Source organism: Barbus barbus (genome assembly GCF_936440315.1).
Source record: "Barbus barbus genome assembly, chromosome: 2".
Lineage (NCBI taxonomy): Eukaryota > Metazoa > Chordata > Actinopteri > Cypriniformes > Cyprinidae > Barbus > Barbus barbus.
The window spans coordinates 41,166,244-41,181,977 of NC_136730.1; the positions used below are offsets into that span (position 1 = coordinate 41,166,244).

Below are 15,734 nucleotides of genomic sequence, written 5' to 3' on the forward strand. Positions count from 1 at the left end.
TCCTGGACCTTCAGAACAAACAGGGAGGAGAGCGGGTTCATCCCTGCAGGATGGGCTCATCAGCACGGTCAACAACGCCCCAATGATTGGGTTCAGACCGGCAGCTCCAGCCCTCGGCCGCTACTCTGCCAAAAGTTCTCCAATCATCTCTAGACTTCTCCTTTCCAATTTCACAAGTGTGAATCAGATCAGATCCCATTACAGAGGATAAGCCTGTACCTACAGAGCGGGATCATTGCGCGGCGAGAGGACAGGCCCTCCAGAATGAGATGACTAATGGTGACACGGACCTTCAACTGTGGGTATAGGGCACCTTTTCTCTGCATCTGATAGAAATACCAACCTAATCACAACAAAGACGGTCTCGCTGATGTTATGCATGAGTACGGGATAACAGAGAGAAAAGAATAATAAGACAGGAAGAGGTGTAATAGGAAATGGCCAGCACTGGGTCATTCAGGAATTATAAGAGAAGAAGAAGAAAGATCAAACTGGACAGGCGATTCGAGGCAAAACCTGCATATGAGAGCTGTTTATCCTGAAGATTGGAGGTACGGCCTGTTTGCCACAGAGGTGAATGTTAATATTCACTCAATGACGATTGCAACTTGTGAGGTGAGTGCTGCGGTTATCGTGAAAAACAGTTGATTGTTGCAAATAAGATAAGAATCTTATCAAAATATATTACCAAGAATACACAAATAAAGAGAAATACAAATTCTACAGGGTAGCTTACATAAAATATATATTTGAAAAGTTGATATTTTCTGCAACGTGGCATGCTATACTCAATCTGCAAGGATTTGGAACAGTATTTTGTAAATTATTTATTAATTAAAGTATAATTATTATGCATGCAGGTTACTGGAGGGCTACATGGATTATTTGTACTTTCATATTCGACAGAGAAAACACACAGCAGGACCATGTAAAATTAAAATGCAAAAATGGTGACCAATTACAGGATCAAAGGCAATCTAAAATACATATATAAAAATAGAAAAATGCAAACTTTCACCCTGTAACCTCAGCCATATGTTTGCACTCTGTCCCAAACTGCAAAAATGTTGGAACTCTTTCTTTAAAATTGTCATCGATATTCTTAAAATCTAATTAGACATCTGCCCTTTATTTGCCATTTCAGTCAGGACCACTTTCGTCAAAGTATATTTATTACAATAAAAGCACACAGTTAATGTTGGCGGTATGGTTCTGTTCGGGGCGAACTCCATGCGCCTGTCCATGCAGCCATACCTGGACAGAGCCGGGAGAGCAGCAAGTCAAACCCCCCTGGGGCAACAGAACAGATCCAGTAATGCACACATATATCAATTCACTATTTACCATGAATTGTTGTAAACAGCCAGATACATAAAGGATGATTGCCATGTACTCAAACAACCTCAACAGATATCAGATTTAAATAAATAAATCCCAGCTAGGAGGAGTTGGGGATGGAGGAGGGTGGAGGGAGTTAGAGTGGTGTGCAGCCAAGCAATAGAAGAGAAGCTGAGTGAGTAACAGGTGTCGAAACTGGATTGGTATGTGTCAAGAACAGCTGATCGTCAGCTGATGCAAGCTTGACTGACATGGCCTGCTTGAACTAACGCGATGCTTGATATTTGAAGTTCCATCTCAGTGTCAGCCGTTGAGCCATAAACAAGGTAGTGCTGTGGCATTTGCATCATTGCTTGCTTGGAGCAGAATTGTGTTATCTTGGACCTCCCCACAACCTCCTTCTATATCAGTGTGGCTTAAAGATTTAATCTTCTTTTTAGAAAAAGTCAAGTACAATATCAGAGGCAGGGCGGAATGCTTTTTTGAAAAATGGCAACAATGTATTACTTACTTTAATGATATATAAATCCTGGAGGTAGATTGAGGAGAGGTACAATTATTTTTCTCCTTTACTACTTTGAGGATGTTAATTTATATGTTAATTTATTTCGTTTTAATTTCCCCTATTAATTATGTAGTTGAACCTTTTTCATATGTTTTTCTGTTTTAGTTTGAGATCATTGGGTTGGGTAGGATGTGAATGTTATAAAATTGTAAAAGTGCAATTTTCCCATAAAACTCTATGACAAAAAAAAAAAAAAAGAAAGATTTTCTTTATGCATGTTACTGGACTTATTGCGAGCAATTCAGCTGTGAATTTATTTGATATATATTTTTGAATGCTTTTGAAGTCTCTTGTGCTCATCAAGGCTGCATTTATTTGATCAAAACCTGAAATAGTAAAAATAGTAATATTGTGAAAAATTATTACAAAATAAAATAACCATTTTATTTTTAATATATTTTAAAATGTAATTTATCTCTGTGATGTCAATGCTGAATTTTCAGCATCATTACTCCAGTCTTCAGTGTCACATGGTTTTCCTTCAGAAATCATTCTAATACATTAATACATTAATATAATATAATTAGCTGCTCAGTAAACATTTCTGATTGTTATCAATGTTGAAAACACGTTTGTTAAATATTGTTTTGTGGAAAACATGATAGTTTTCAGGATTCAGGATTCTTTGATGAATTAAAAGAACATAATTTATTTGGAATATAAATGTTTTGTAACATTATAAATGTCTTTACTGTCGCTTTTGATCAATGTAATGTGCCCCTCTTCTTAAAAAAAATAAAAACTAAAATAAATTGTACTGCCTCCAAACTTTTGAATGGTAGTGTATTATTGATTGATTGATTTTTTTGATTGATTGTGAAACGACTAACTCGGTGTCTGGCTGCAGTTAAACCAGCTGCATTCAGATCTGCCTCCATTTCTGTATCCAATGATCAGTTCTCATAGTCCACTCAGTAACTGATTAAGTGCCGCCCAACATTTTTTTTCTTGCTCAATAGCCGTCTCACTCTGAAATATGTCACAATACGGTAGTAAAGCCGGTCATAACTTCAGTTTCATGTTGGCTTCAACTTAAAAATTGATACTGATAAAAAATATCTACGGACGTGTGCTGGAGTGTGTTAGAGGCTTTGCGCTGAAGTGTGTGTTACCTTCAGTCGCTCTGCTTCCATTCTCTCTTTATCCAGCTCTGCTTTCAGCCTCCTGGTTTCCTCCTGTAAACCCTTCACATTCTCCTGAAGGTGACTGCATGAAGACAGGACAAACATTACAGCCTAATCCCATTTCACACAAGCGCACCCTCTCTCCGTATCTTTGCATGCACATTCACTGCTACTTGGACCTAAAATCCATGTTTGTACACACTCCTAGCTGAGAGGAGAGGAAACAGTTTTGGACAGGGTGAGCGGGGCTTACTCTCTCTCAGCTGTCAGGTGGATGATCTTCCTGCTCTGGTCTTTGATCTTGAGTGCCAGTTTCTCATTAGTGTGCCTGGAGTGGAGCAGGGGCAGAGATAATGGGCTGCAGTGAGGAAGCTGCGAGCTGCTGTCACAATGAACCATGATGCTGAATGATAATGATACAGCCATTATAACACTGCCTCTCTCTGGATGCAAAACTTCTGATGCGCCACAGACACTTTCTAGACTTTGTAAATCTATATACTGGTTCCAATAGGAACTATGCAACGCAACATGGGATACGATCTGCAATATATAATGCAGTAAAAACTCACATTTAATGTTATGTAAGGAAAACATTCAGCCAGACAGACATTATTGCAAAATAAACACTAAAAGGGTGATACGGGAAGGTATGGCAAAAAATAAAACAATAAAAGAAATGTTTCCACTTATAAATTGCTTATAAATCTCACAACAAATTACAAAAAATGGAATTAAAAACATTAAACAGGTACTCCTATAATATTAGTTTTATTTTACAACTTTGAAAAATCATTTTTTAAAGTGTATGAATGTGTCTATTAGGCAATGATGACCGACTGTTAATTAGACAGCTACTTATTAAAATACAAAATAAAAACATAAATAGACACGAAGTACTGATTTGAGTGGAAATTATTATTTTGTTATAATAGAAGAGATAAAGTGATACAAAACACAAACTAAATGAAGCAATGTTTTACAATACAAACAAACAAAACTAAATTCTTTCTACTTGAAAATACCGTGTTTATTTCAGTGTGTTTACTTGCCATTTCTTTGAAATGTATTAGCAATTTCTGAGCAAAAATATTCAAATTAAATAGCTAATATTTGTCAGTTTAGACAAGAAATCAGTTGCAAGGGCCAGTGTTATTTTAGTATTATTTATATTATATAAATATATTTTATTTATATAATAAATTATTTATATTTATATAATATTATTATATTATTTTTATTAATATAATAATATATATTTGTAAAATATATTATTATATTATATATTATAGCATTTATTAATATTTTTAATTCAGGTTTATATGTTTAGTTTTCATTTTAATTATAGTGATGTTTTAACCATTTTATGCAATTTTGTGAATATTTCTATCAAGCTTTATTTTTATTTTCAGTTTTAGTCATTTTAGTACTTCAACATAAACGTCTCGGTTACGTACGTAACCCTCGTTCCCTGATGGAGGGAACGGAGACGTTATGTCGTGACGACATTAGGGGATTTACTTGGAAGCCCCGACTGCCTCTGATAAGAGAAAACGCCAATGAAATTTGGCTAGTGGATTTTGCATACCTGAGCCACTCCCCGTGCATACGGGTATAAAAGGGCGACAGGTGCATCCACTCATCAGGTTTTCCGCTGAGGAGCCGAGAACGTGTCCCTGGCAACCAGCGATGGTTCGAGATTGTGGCATGGGGACATAACGTCTCCGTTCCCTCCATCAGGGAACGAGGGTTACGTACGTAACCGAGACGTTCCCTATCTGTCGGTCACTACGAGTTATGTCGTGACGACATTAGGGGTCTATGGAAAGCGCCACAACCTGAACCCCGTCACGACCTTGTGGCATGCAGATGTTGACAAGCTAGCGCGTGACAGACAAATGCGATGCGAAGGTCGCAACCTTCCCGTCGCCCCAGCGCAAATTCGCTAACCTTGGTGCCCGCAGGGACCACTGAGTACATTGCTGCTGGAGATAGCCAAGCCGCTGTTCCTTTCCCCAGAAATCGGAAGGGATTTCGACCTTCTATGAAAGATTGCTTCAAGTCTTTCCTGTTTGTTGTTACAGCCCGGCAGTAACGACGGGGAAGCGAGCCTTCCGGAGAAGGGCGCTACGGAGGCCACACCCTGCCCGAAGGGAGGTAACGTGTGGAGACACTGGTATGGACTGGCCCAAGCCTGGGGCAGTGCTACATACGCCTGGACCCTGGGGCAGATCCTACCTAGGAGAAGGGAGGAAGGCTGCCAGCAGGGCCTGACAGAGCTCTGTCAAAGGGAAGACACGGGTTTACCATGAGGGAAACCGTACCGTGGATGAATACACGTGTGGGATCACCCGAAGGGAATCAGGCCGCACGGGCACCTAGCCGAGTACAGGGGCTGACCGGAGACCCGGGCAAGCTAACACCGGTACTGGGCCTGGCGTCAGACTGCTCCGCCCAGTCTGACTGCCGGGGGTGCTGGAGGAACTCCGCCAGGGTTCGCCGTTCGGGGAACTAACTGGAGGAGAGAATAGGCGCTCGTATCCCCGGGTAAGGGGGAATGGCGCAGCAAGCGTGACACCGGCCAACTCTTCCCGCCACTTACCTGTTACCCAACACACGGGAAGAGACTGGCTCAACGCGGAGACTGTAGAATCTCGCGAAGGTGTTCGGTGTCGCCCAGCCCGCAGCTCTACAGATGTCTGCCAAAGAGGCGCCGTGCGCCAGCGCATAGGAGGAGGCAACACTCCGTGTGGAGTGAGCCCTCACCCCGAGGGGGCACGGCTCGCCTTGGGATTGGTACGCCAAGGCGATGGCATCCACTATCCAGTGGGCCAACCTCTGCTTGGAGACAGCCTTCCCTTTCTGCTGACCTCCGTGGCAGACAAAGAGTTGCTCGGAGCTTCTGAAGCTCCGGGTGCGGTCCACGTATATGCGCAGCGCTCTTACGGGACACAGCAACGCCAAGGCTGGGTCTGCCTCCTCCGAGGGCAGTGCTTGCAGGTTCACCACCTGATCGCGGAAAGGCGTGGTGGGAACCTTAGGCACGTATCCAGGCCGGGGTCTCAGGACAACGTGAGAGTAGGCCGGCCCAAACACAAGGCACTCTTCGCTTACCGAAAATGCTTGGAGGTCCCCGACCCTCTTGATGGAAGTGAGCGCGGTCAGGAGCGCTGTCTTGGCCGACAGGAATTTCAGCTCGACTGAGTCCAGCGGCTCAAAGGGACCCCTCTGAAGTCCAGCCAGGACAATAGAGAGATCCCAGGAGGGCATCAGGGGTGGCCTAGGAGGATTTAACCTTCTGGCACCCCTCAGGAACCTCACGATGAGATCGTGCTTCCCCAGGGACCGGCCGTCCACTGCATCGTGATGGGCCGCAATAGCAGCCACGTACACTTTCAAGGTGGAGGGCGACAGCCTGCGCTCCAACCTCTCTTGCAGGAAAGAAAGCACCACTCCAACCGTGCATCTTCGGGGGTCCTCCCGACGAGAAGAACACCAGTCCGCGAACAGACTCCACTTCAGTGCATAGGCTTGCCTAGTTGAAGGGGCCCTAGCCTGAATGATGGTGTCCACCACAGCCTGTGGCAGGCCACTCAAGTCTGCCGCGTCCCATCCAGGAGCCACACATGGAGGTTCCACAGATCTGGACGCGGGTGCCATATGGTGCCGAGCCCCTGAGAAAGAAGGTCCTTCCTCAGAGGGATGCGCCAGGGAGGGGCTGTCGCGAGGAGGGTGAGTTCTGGAAACCAGGTCCGGGTGGGCCAATATGGCGCAACCAACAAGACCTGCTCCTCGTCCTCCCTGACCTTGCACAGCGTCTGTGCGATCAGGCTCACTGGGGGAAACGCATACTTGCGCAGAGCCCGAGGCCAGCTGTGTGCCAGTGCGTCCGTGCCGAGGGGGGCCTCGGTCAGGGAGAAATACAGCTGGCAGTGGGAGGACTCGCGGGAAGCAAACAGGTCTACCTGAGCTTCCCCGAATCGACTCCAAATCAGCCGGATCGTCTCGGGATGGAGTCGCCATTCTCCGGGGAACGTGAGCTGTCGTGAGAGCGCGTCGGCTGCACGATTGAGCTCCCCCGGAATGTGGACGGCGCGCAGCGATTTGAGCTGTGACTGACTCCAGAGGAGGAGATGGCGGGCGAGCTGTGACATGCGGCGTGATCGTAGACCCCCCTGCCGGTTGATGTACGAAACAGCCGCAGTGTTGTCCGTGCGGACCAACACGTGCTGGCCTAGAAGCAGTGGCCAGAACTGCTTTAAGGCCAGATGCACTGCCAACAGCTCTAGGCAGTTGATGTGCCAAAGCCTGCCCGTTGCATGTAGCGCCCCAGCCCATGCTGGAGGCATCTGTTGTGACAACAACATGCCGGGACACTTGTCCTAAGGGCACCCCGGCCCGTAGGAAAGCAAGGTCTGACCAGGGGCTGAAAGAGCGGCGACACGACTGTGTGATGGTCACACGACGTGTCCCGCGGCGCCATGCCCATCTCGGGACCCGTGAGTGTAACCAGTGCTGAAGTGGTCTCATATGAAGCAACCCGAGCGGCGTGACTGCGGCTACGGATGCCATATGCCCCAGGAGCTGCTGAAACTGTTTCAGCGGAACCACTGTCCTGCCTCTGAAGGAACTCAGGCAGTTCAGCACTGATTGGGCACGCTCGTCCGTGAGACGTGCCGTCATACTCACGGAGTCTAACTCCACACCGAGAAAAGAGATTCTCTGCGCAGGGGAGAGCTTGCTCTTTTCCCAGTTGACCCGAAGCCCCAACTGGCTGAGGTGCCGGAGCACCAGGTCCCTGTGACCACACAACTGTTCTCGCGACCGGGCCAGAATGAGCCAATCGTCGAGATAGTTGAGGATCCTGACGCCCACTTCCCGTAACGGGGCAAGGGCGCCCTCCGCCACCTTCGTGAAGGCACGGGGAGACAGGGAGAGCCCGAAGGGGAGGACCCTGTACTGCCATGCCCGCCCCTCGAACGCAAACCGTAGGAACGGTCTGTGTCGAGGGAGAATCGAGACCTGAAAGTAAGCGTCCTTCAGGTCGATCGCTGCAAACCAATCCGCGGACTGCACGCATTTGACAATGCGCTTCTGTGTCAACATCTTGAACGGGAGCTTGTGTAGGGCCCGATTCAAGACTCGCAGGTCCAGGATTGGCCGGAGGCCACCGCCTTTCTTGGGCACGATGAAGTAGGGGCTGTAAAACCCCTGCCTCATCTCGGCTGGAGGGACCGGCTCGATCGCACCCTTTGCCAGAAGGACAGCAATCTCCTCGCGCAGGACAGGTGCATCTCGGACTGCCACCGAAGTCTCGAGGATGCCGCTGAACCTGGGAGGCCGCCTGGCGAACTGAATCGCATAGCCGAGTCGAACTGTGCGAATGAGCCAGCGAGACGGGCTGGGTAGCGCAAGCCACGCCCCCAGATACCGTGCAAGTGGCACCAAAGGCACAATCGACGTGCCCGCAGTGGTGCAGCGAGGGGGAGTAAGGTTGGATGGAGCAGAAGGCGGTGCGTTCTGACTCATCCCCACAAAACTCCCTGAGTCCCCGGGGGGACTGGCTAGAGGTGCGCGGGGAGGCATCGCGTCCCCAGACCGCACTCTCTTGGCCACTGGCAATATGGGTCTCGGGTGAGAGTGAGGAGGCAGTGCGTCGCACACTGTCAGCCCGCAGACCTGGGAACCCGGAGGAAAGGGAAATTGCTCTTTCTTTGACAATGTGGGTACCACTGGCCCTTGAGCCAGTGGCGGAACAGAAAGAAAAGAAAACACAGGATTCTCCACCCGGCCCTCCTCCGGGGGAAGGAGCGACGCTAGCCTCGTCGTCTCCTGGGAAAGAGCAAATTCCTCCATCTCCGGGTTGTGCGCGTCAGGGCCGCTTTGTCGTCTTCCTGGAGGACTTGGCGGCCGGCTGAGGCGCAGGGGGCGCCGCACTCCTGCGAGAGGCTCGACGCACCGGCCTAGGTGACGACTCAGCACGGGGCGGAGGAGCTCTGGAGGACGCAGGAGGGCGCCCACGGCGACCAGCAGACTGGGGCCTGGCCCTTGGGCCAGCGGTGGCAGCTGGAGCATCCCGCCGTTTAGGGAGGATGTGCTGAATTGCCTCCGTCTGCTTCTGTACTGCCGAGAATTGCTGGGCAAAACCCTCGACAGTGTCGCCAAATAGCCCCGTCTGGGAGATGGAGGCGTCGAGAAAGCGTACTTTGTCGACATCCTTCATCTCGGCCAGATTGAGCCAGAGATGGCGCTCTTGGACCACTAACGTGGACATCGCCTTCCCGAGGGACCGCGCCGTGACTTTCGTCGCCCGGAGAGCGAAGTCAGTCGCCGTGCGCAGCTCCTGCATCAACCCCGGGTCGGGACTACCCTCGTGCATTTGTTTTAGTGCCTTGGCCTGGTGAACTTGCAGGATGGCCATGGCATGCAGGGCAGAGGCGGCCTGGCCCGCAGCGCTGTAGGCCTTGGCGGCGAGTGCGGCCGTCAGCTTACAGGCTTTGGACGGGAGACGCGGACGATTCCTCCAGGTGGCGGCGTTTTGCGGGCACAGGTGCACCGCAACCGCTCTCTCCACCTGGGGAATATCCACGTACCCCCTGGCCGCCCCGCCATCGAGGGTAGTGAGGACGGAGGAGGGAGACGAGCGGCTTCTGGCCGTGAAAGGGGCCGTCCACGACTTCGTCAGCTCCTCATGCACCTCCGGGAAGAAAGGCACCGGGGCAAAGTGCGGCCGCTGGTCGCGTTTTGCGCCGATGAACCAATCATCCAGCCGCGAGGGCTCGGGACTGGGCGGTCTGTTGACCTCCAGCCCGATACTCACGGCTGCCCGGGCAAGCATGGCCGTCAGCTCTGGGTCCGGATCGGCAGTGGCGACAACACCCGAGGGGGGCAGCCCCGCCGATCGTTCATCCTCAGAGGACGAAAGCCCATCCCCCGATGCCGCGATCGACATCTGATCCTCGGGCGGCGCACCGAATGAAATGCTGGCGGCCCCGTGAGGCGAACCAGCGAAATCACTCGGGAACCGGACGGAACAAGCGCTGCGGGAGGAGTAAGAGGTCCGCGGGGACGTGCCCGGCGGAGAAGCTCTTACCGTCACCCTCAGATCTCCCAGAGCGCCAGCCGGCGGTCCTCTGCTCGAGCCAGAGAGACCGGGACGGGTGGCGGCAGAGGGTGCCAATCCTTTCAGAAAGGAAAGGCGAGATCGCAGCGTTGCCATGTTCATACGCCCACAACAGGCGCATGACTCATCCACAAACGCATCTTCAGCGTGCTGGATGCCCAGACACTGAAGACAACGCTCGTGACCGTCATCCGAGGACAGGAAGCGACCGCAACCAAGAGAACACGGACGGAACGGCATCTTTAAAAAGACGCGAACCGCCCAGTGTTTTAGAAATTTGCTCTTTCAGGTGAAGTGCCCAGGGGAATCGCTGCTGCAGGGACACCGCTGTCTGCACCGTGACGCCACCCAGGAACAAACTCTTTTTTTCTGAGGCAGAAGGCTTTGTGGAGATCGCAAGACTTCTCATCCACTCGGCTCCGAAGCAAAAATCTGATGAGTGGATGCACCTGTCGCCCTTTTATACCCGTATGCACGGGGAGTGGCTCAGGTATGCAAAATCCACTAGCCAAATTTCATTGGCGTTTTCTCTTATCAGAGGCAGTCGGGGCTTCCAAGTAAATCCCCTAATGTCGTCACGACATAACTCGTAGTGACCGACAGATAGGGAACATTTCTTTCTGTTAGTTGTCAAGGCAACATTTCTAATTTTCATTTTTTTTTTATTATTTCAATTATTTTTTCATCTAATATTCATAATTTATTTCAGCTTTATTTCAATTACAAATCATTTCGATTTCAAAAAAAGATTTTTAATAGCGTTACCCCCGGTTTCACAGACAAGGCTTAAGCTTAGTCCGAGCTGAGCTGTTCAAACTGTAAGAAACTTGCTCTGACTGATCTTAAAATATATCAGTGCCCTTGTTTTGTCTGAAGATGTACTCCAGTAATGTTTTATTCCTAAGGCACGTTTATAAAATTACTTAAATCTCTTAATTGAACTATGGCCTAATCGTGGTTTAGCCGTGTGAAACCAGGCCTTAGGCCTTGGTTTAATCGTGTGAAACCAGGCCTTAGTTTTAAGAATAATAATGGCTTTGCCTGTCATGATGATACATACGATGTAGTTATCATTATACAAAAACATTTGTCAGCAGAATGCAGTAATCGACCAACCAGAATCAAGTATTCCAACAGCTGTGCTTTTAGCATTTTACACTTAATGTAATTTCATGACACTGAATGATTACTTGTCAAAAAGATCATTTTTGTTGAATGCAAAAGACAAGATTCTTACTTTTGCTCCTTCACCCACTGGTTCACATTGGTCACGACTAGCTCGCTTTCCCTGTGAAGTCGAGAGCTGTCACTCCGTGCATCTCCTAAACACTGCCGCAGAACATCGGCCTCACACACAGCTGCGCTGTACTTCTGACTGAGAGCGTCCATCTGTGAGAGCAAAGCCTCGACCTGCACAGGAAGAGACAGATTAACACAGAAACACAGCTGAATAATAGAAATGAGGTTAGGATACTGTGGCTGACCTGAGCTACTTTAGCAGTGTAGTTGTCTCTGAGAGAGGCCATCTCCATCTTTAGCATGAGCACTTCCTCGTCTCTGGCCTGCAGGGCCGTCATCTGCTGCTGTGAGCGCGTCAGCTGGGTGTGCAGCTCCGCCAGTCGCCCCTCACACGCCCGAGCCTGAAGCGACAGAAATCAGTCCTAATTAAAGGCCAAATTTAAATACTTAAATACTTCCAAATGTGCAGAGACTATAACTACACAATAGCTTTTATTATGTTCACTTCCCCAGTTCGTTTGTGGCTCTACCAATGACCTGATTTTGAGGCAAGACTGCCTGCAATAAGCTTTTTACCTGGGAATTGACTTCTTGTCTGAAGAAACTATTAAGCATTGATAAATTAAATTGATAAACTGTGAAAAAATATTCTTTTGAACTTTCTATTCGTCAAAGAATCCTAAAAAATCACATTTTCCACAAAAATATTAAGCAGCACAACCATTTTCAATATGATAAGAAATGTTCCTTGAGCAGCAAATCAGTAATTAGAATGATTTCTGAAGGATCATGTGACACTGCAGACTGGAGTAATGATAATAATTCAGATTTGACATCAGAGGTATTGTTAAAATTACATTTTAAAACAGATATTTTCAATTTGAATGATATTTCATAATGTTACTGTTTTGTATTTTCAAATTTAAAATATCCTACTGACCCCAGACTTTTGTGTGTATCAGTGTTAAGTATTATTGATATACTATTATAGTTTTTGTTAATATTTTAAATTAGATTTTATTGTGATATTTTCCGTTTCCTTTTTCCATTGTGTTTTGTTATTTTAATGAGTTTTTGTTTTTAAAAGTATGTCTATATTTTTGTCAAGTTTTAGTTTACTTTACTTTAGTTTTTAAAGGGATATTTCACCCAAAAATGAACATTCAGGAAGGGTCAAAGCTCTCATATTACATCAAAAATATCGTATTTTTTGTTTGAAGATGAGCGAAGGTCTTATTGGTTTGGAATGTCATGAGGGTGAGAAATTAATGACAACATTTTCATTTTTGGGAGAACTATCCAAAATAAATCTTAAAGTAAACTACATGGAAATGAGAAATGTTACAAGCTGAAATAAAATTATATATATGTGTGTGTGTGTGTGTCTACATACACAAGTTTGTGGTATATAATATGCTGATAATATTCCTCTGCAAAGGACACAAAATACAAGTGCTGACTTAATCTATACCTGCATTAAAATCTCTATCCCTGAACAAATCACTATTACGATGTGGCAAATCTATAGCAGCTCACGCAATTTCGGCTCATATGAGATCTCAGGTTTTTAGCATAGCAGAATTCATCTTAAATTAAAAGGCAGACTAGTTTCATGGCTAGTAACGCTGTCAGTGTGTAAGATGGTGGAGCGCAGTGACCTTTACCCAGAGCACACACACACTGCAGAGGAGAGCCAATAAAAGCGGTGAAGAAAAGGGGAAAGACAATTAAAATGCTGCGTGCGTGTGTGTGTGTGAGAGCAGGTTATGAGGTAGTCTCAGACACCTGTGCAGCTTTATATCCAACTCTAATCCCTCTGTGATCCCACACACACACACACACTCAAATGAGATTCTCGACTTCATCAGTTTCTTCAATTCACACCTGATTTATAGATGGGGGCCGGAGTATATTTGCAAACACACACACACACACACGCTCGCTCGCTGTAATCATAGCACCTCGCACACACACACTCCATATGAATACACAACCTTATGCAACCATAATTATGTGCCAGGCAGACAAACACACACAGAAATGATAGCCGCCTTTATTCTGGCGTCTGTCTCCCCCCGCATCCTTGCATGCTGTGTTCCACACGACTGGCGAGAATCATTATTGGCCTTCCTCTGATATGGCTGCAGCACCAATAGCAATTATTTTTAAAAGCCAGAGCTGAAAACAGACAACCGATGCACAACACACACGAATAATCATTATTTCTGCAGTCCGACTGGGGTGTATGCATGAGTGAGTGTGTGTGTGTGTGTGTGTGTGTATGTATACATTAGGGCCTGGACAGTGGAGACACTTTATTTTTTTATTTTTCAGTTTTATTGTTATCCTGTAGAGTTTGCTGACCATAAAATGATGAGGATGGTTATCCAAAACCAATTAGAGTTACCCTACAAAACTGACAGCTCTTAAAGAATGAGAGAGAATGGTTTAAATAACTATACTGGCCCTACTGTCTGCACAAGCACTGCAGTTTTGCACATATTTTAGGTACTTCAGGACAAAGTGTCACTGAGGGGTTTGCCAAAGTCAGAGAACTCCCTTCCTTATGGACATCACTGTTGGTTCTGGAATTTTTTTTTATCAACCAATCAGATTTTAGGTGTAGGTTTGGGTTTGTGGCCACAATAGCATTAGTATTAGTCAACCATTTCTGTAGGAGGTACTTTACCCAAAACTGAAAATTCTGTCATTATTTACTCACCCACGTCACTCCAAACCTATAAGACTTGGGTTAATCTTAATATATCTTAAACACAAATTAAGATATTTTGTAATGAAACCTGAGAGATTCCCATCCCTCCATTGAAAATCCAAGTAACCAAAACCTTTAAGCTTTAAAAAGTTCATAAAGACATTGTAAAATTAAACAATATAAATTGAGTCGTTTAATCCAAGACACAATTACTTGATATGAGGAATAGATTTAATTTAGGCTTTTATTTGCATTAAAACAGAAACATAATTTGCTGAAAAAGCAAGAAAAATTATGAAAAAATAAAAATAACAATTTCAGATGACCTAATTGTGAGTCTAAACACAACTGTGACCCTGGAGCACAAAACCAGTCTTAAGTCGCTGGGGTATATTTGTAGCAATAGCCAAAAATACATTGTATGGGTCAAAATTATTGATTTTTCTGGTAACATTTTATTTTAGGGTCTCTTAACTAGCATGCATATTACTAGAATATTAGCCATTTATTAGTACTAATTAAACACATATTAATGTGTTTCTGCATGACCTTATTCTACATCCCTAATCCTACCCAATACCTAAATTAACAACTACCTTACTAACTATTAATAAGCAGCAAATTAGGAATTTATTGAGAGAACACTTGTAGTTAATTGTGAATAAGTGTTCCCTATTCTAAAGTGTTACCATTTTTCTTTTATGCCAAAAATCATTAGGACATTAAATAAAGATCATGTTCCATGAAGATATTTAGTAAATTTCCTACTGTAAATATATTAAAACTTAATTTTTAATTAGTAATATGCATTGCTAAGAACTTTATTTGGACAACAATTTTCTCAATATTTTGATGTTTTTGCACCCTCAGATTCCAGATTTCAAATAGTTCTATCTCAGCCAAATATTGTCCGATCCTAACAAACCATACATCAATGGAAAGCTTATTTATTAGCATTCAGATGATGTTTAAATCTCAATTTCCATTTCCTTAAATTTTAATTCTGAAAATTATATGCTTTTTTACTTGTAATTAAAGTAATAAACAAAAGTAGTATGGGAAACAGAAAATGCAAATGACATTCATTTGAATCATTTTGAACCTAGTGTTGCATGTATGGGTATGAAAATGTCAGTTGAAATACAGGTGTATGTTACTACTTTACATATTGCATTTGTGAGGAATTTTGCACGTTCATTTTCTTACTGAATTAAGACCATACATAAACATCTACAAAGCTGCAATTAATCTAGTGGCATGAACTAATAATACAAAAGTATACCTTGGATGCAATGCATGTTACTTTGGATAAAATCGTCTTGCCAAATGAATAAATGTAAATGGTAACAAATATAGGCTGAACAATGAATCCCGATATGCATATGCATCAGTCGTACCTCCTCCTGAGAGCAACTGCTCTCATTGTACGCTCTCTGTAGATCTGCGCTCATCTGTCTGACTCGCTCCTCCTGAGTCGCCCTCTCCTCTGTCAGCTGGATCAGGCACTGCTGCAGACGGGCCTGCTCACTCCTCTGGGCCGTCACCTCTCGACTGTACTCAGCCAGCTAGAACACACAGCTAACTGCTGATATCTGTCTCCAGTGTATTGGCATGGTTCACATTGTGTCTGTG

At 45.6% G+C, this 15,734-nt stretch overlaps 1 protein-coding gene across 1 annotated transcript in view; it reads right to left on the reverse strand.

Moving 5' to 3' along the window:
* Positions 1-486: 486 nt before the first annotated feature.
* pmfbp1 (polyamine modulated factor 1 binding protein 1) overlaps positions 487-15,734 on the reverse strand; it is a gene marked incomplete at both ends in the record, with an annotated part of 130,849 nt that continues 115,601 nt past the window's right edge. Inside the window, 6 exon segments of the mRNA XM_079435810.1 lie at positions 487-558; positions 3,016-3,109; positions 3,281-3,355; positions 11,388-11,560; positions 11,635-11,790; positions 15,500-15,667. Of these exon segments, the coding sequence (XP_079291936.1) occupies positions 487-558; positions 3,016-3,109; positions 3,281-3,355; positions 11,388-11,560; positions 11,635-11,790; positions 15,500-15,667 (738 nt within the window).